Here is a 1,848-nt window from a genome sequence, read left to right on the forward strand (position 1 = left end):
GGAATGCAACGAATCTGATGAGAGAAAAAGGGGTAAAACTGGCTCGGAGAAAAAGTGGAGGAGGCACAGTTTACCATGACATGGGCAATATCAATTTGACTTTTTTTACAACCAAAAAAATGTACAATAGGATGGAAAATCTAAAGTTAGTAGTGAGAGCTCTGAACGCTGTCCAGCCCCAGCTGGATGTGCAGCCTACCAAAAGGTTTGACCTTTTACTTGATGGACAGTTTAAAATCTCAGGAACAGCTTCGAAGATTGGCCGGACGACTGCTTATCACCACTGCACTCTGCTATATAGCACTGATGAGACTCTCTTGTCGTCTTTGCTCAAGAGCCCTTACCAAGGGATCAAGAGCAATGCAACTGCTAGCATACCTTCCGTAGTAAAAAGTCTGTTGGAAAAAGACCCCACTCTGACCTGTGAAACACTGACAGATGCTATTGCGGCAGAGTATGCTGCTTGTCATCACGTTGAGAATCACATCGACTTGATAAACCCAGCAGATGAGACACGGTTTCCTGGAATAAATAGCAAAGCCAAAGAACTACAAACTTGGGAATGGATCTACGGCACAACCCCGAAGTTCAGTGTAATAACTTCCTTTAATGTGTTACATGAACAGTCACTCTTGGAAATTAAAGTACTCATAGATGTAAAGAAGGGGAGAATTGAAATCTGTAACATTGAAGCCCCTGACCATTGGTTGCCACGGAAAATATGTGACAAATTAAATTCTACTTTTATTGGCAGTAAGTTCTGCCCAATTGAAACTACTATGCTAACAAATGTCTTACATGAAACATGTCCGGAAGACGAGGAAGTACACAGTAAATGGAATATTGTCTGTGAAAAAATTAAGGGAATAATGTGACTGCAAGTAAAGTTAATATTGGCAGGTTCACTGAGAAAATAAAAACTTTCAATGTGCATTGTGCGTCTCTTAAAACTAAAAGGGTCTAGTCTCTCTGAGTAACTTCTCCCCATTTGTGTCAATCCCCTATCCTCGTCCATATTTCCTACTGACCTCCAGGATACTCTGTCCCTTTCCGCACTGATTTTAATACCTGGCATGCATTTATATTTTAGCTCCTGCTTGTTACCATATTGGGAATGCTTACCATATCAGACACTCTGACCTTAATTATTTTTCTTACTTCTGGGGAATACAGTGCAGGCTTCTTGCCACCTCTGATACCTTAAACTCTAAAATTCTCCCTTTTAGTTACATCGTATCCTTCCATCCTCTCCCATTAAATCAAGCCTGTTTTAAATTCCAACAATTGATTTTTTTACTCCTATGCCGAAATGGGAAGAAAATTCACATGAACCCAATTCATATTTAGTTTTCAATTTGTGTTTCTTTTTTCTGTGGTGTCAGATTCAACTCATCCGTTGACTCCCTATCGTTTTTCAGAGGCATTATTCCTAAATGTTTTCACTCTACTTCCGCTCAGAATTCCACTACTCTTAATCTTGTCACAAACCTTGACTCATGATGTGGTAGCAGAAGTCTTCAGAAATGAGTGCCTTTAGTCCCCCATGTTGTCTATTTCAATATTTCTCATTTCGTCCAATCTCAGAGAAAGAAATACCTCCTTTTCCTTAAACCTAACCCTTCTAACTATACCCTAGATTTTGTCCTCTCCAGTCTATTTGGGCCTTGTACGATCAAATATTTATTTTATTTTTTTTGGTATTTTCTCTTGGCTTTCACTGGATCCTTACCCATAGTGAATGAACGCAACTCTCTTGCTCTATTTCTTCATTACCAAACTTCTAGAAAGAGTATCATCTTCCCTGTCCTGGTAGCTCAGTTGGTTAGAGCTGTTCCTATATGCTAAGTT

General features: G+C 39.5%; 1 protein-coding gene across 1 annotated transcript in view; it reads left to right on the forward strand.

Moving 5' to 3' along the window:
- The window catches only part of LIPT1 (lipoyltransferase 1), a 5,765-nt gene extending 4,834 nt beyond the window's left edge, over positions 1-931 (forward strand). The window contains 2 exon segments of the mRNA XM_006779410.2: positions 1-9; positions 11-931. The exon segment at positions 1-9 is cut by the window's left edge and continues 420 nt beyond it. Of these exon segments, the coding sequence (XP_006779473.1) occupies positions 1-9; positions 11-875 (874 nt within the window). The 3' untranslated portion in view covers positions 876-931.
- The last annotated feature ends 917 nt before the right edge of the window (positions 932-1,848 follow it).

This window comes from Myotis davidii, unplaced genomic scaffold, assembly GCF_000327345.1.
Source record: "Myotis davidii unplaced genomic scaffold, ASM32734v1 scaffold861, whole genome shotgun sequence".
Lineage (NCBI taxonomy): Eukaryota > Metazoa > Chordata > Mammalia > Chiroptera > Vespertilionidae > Myotis > Myotis davidii.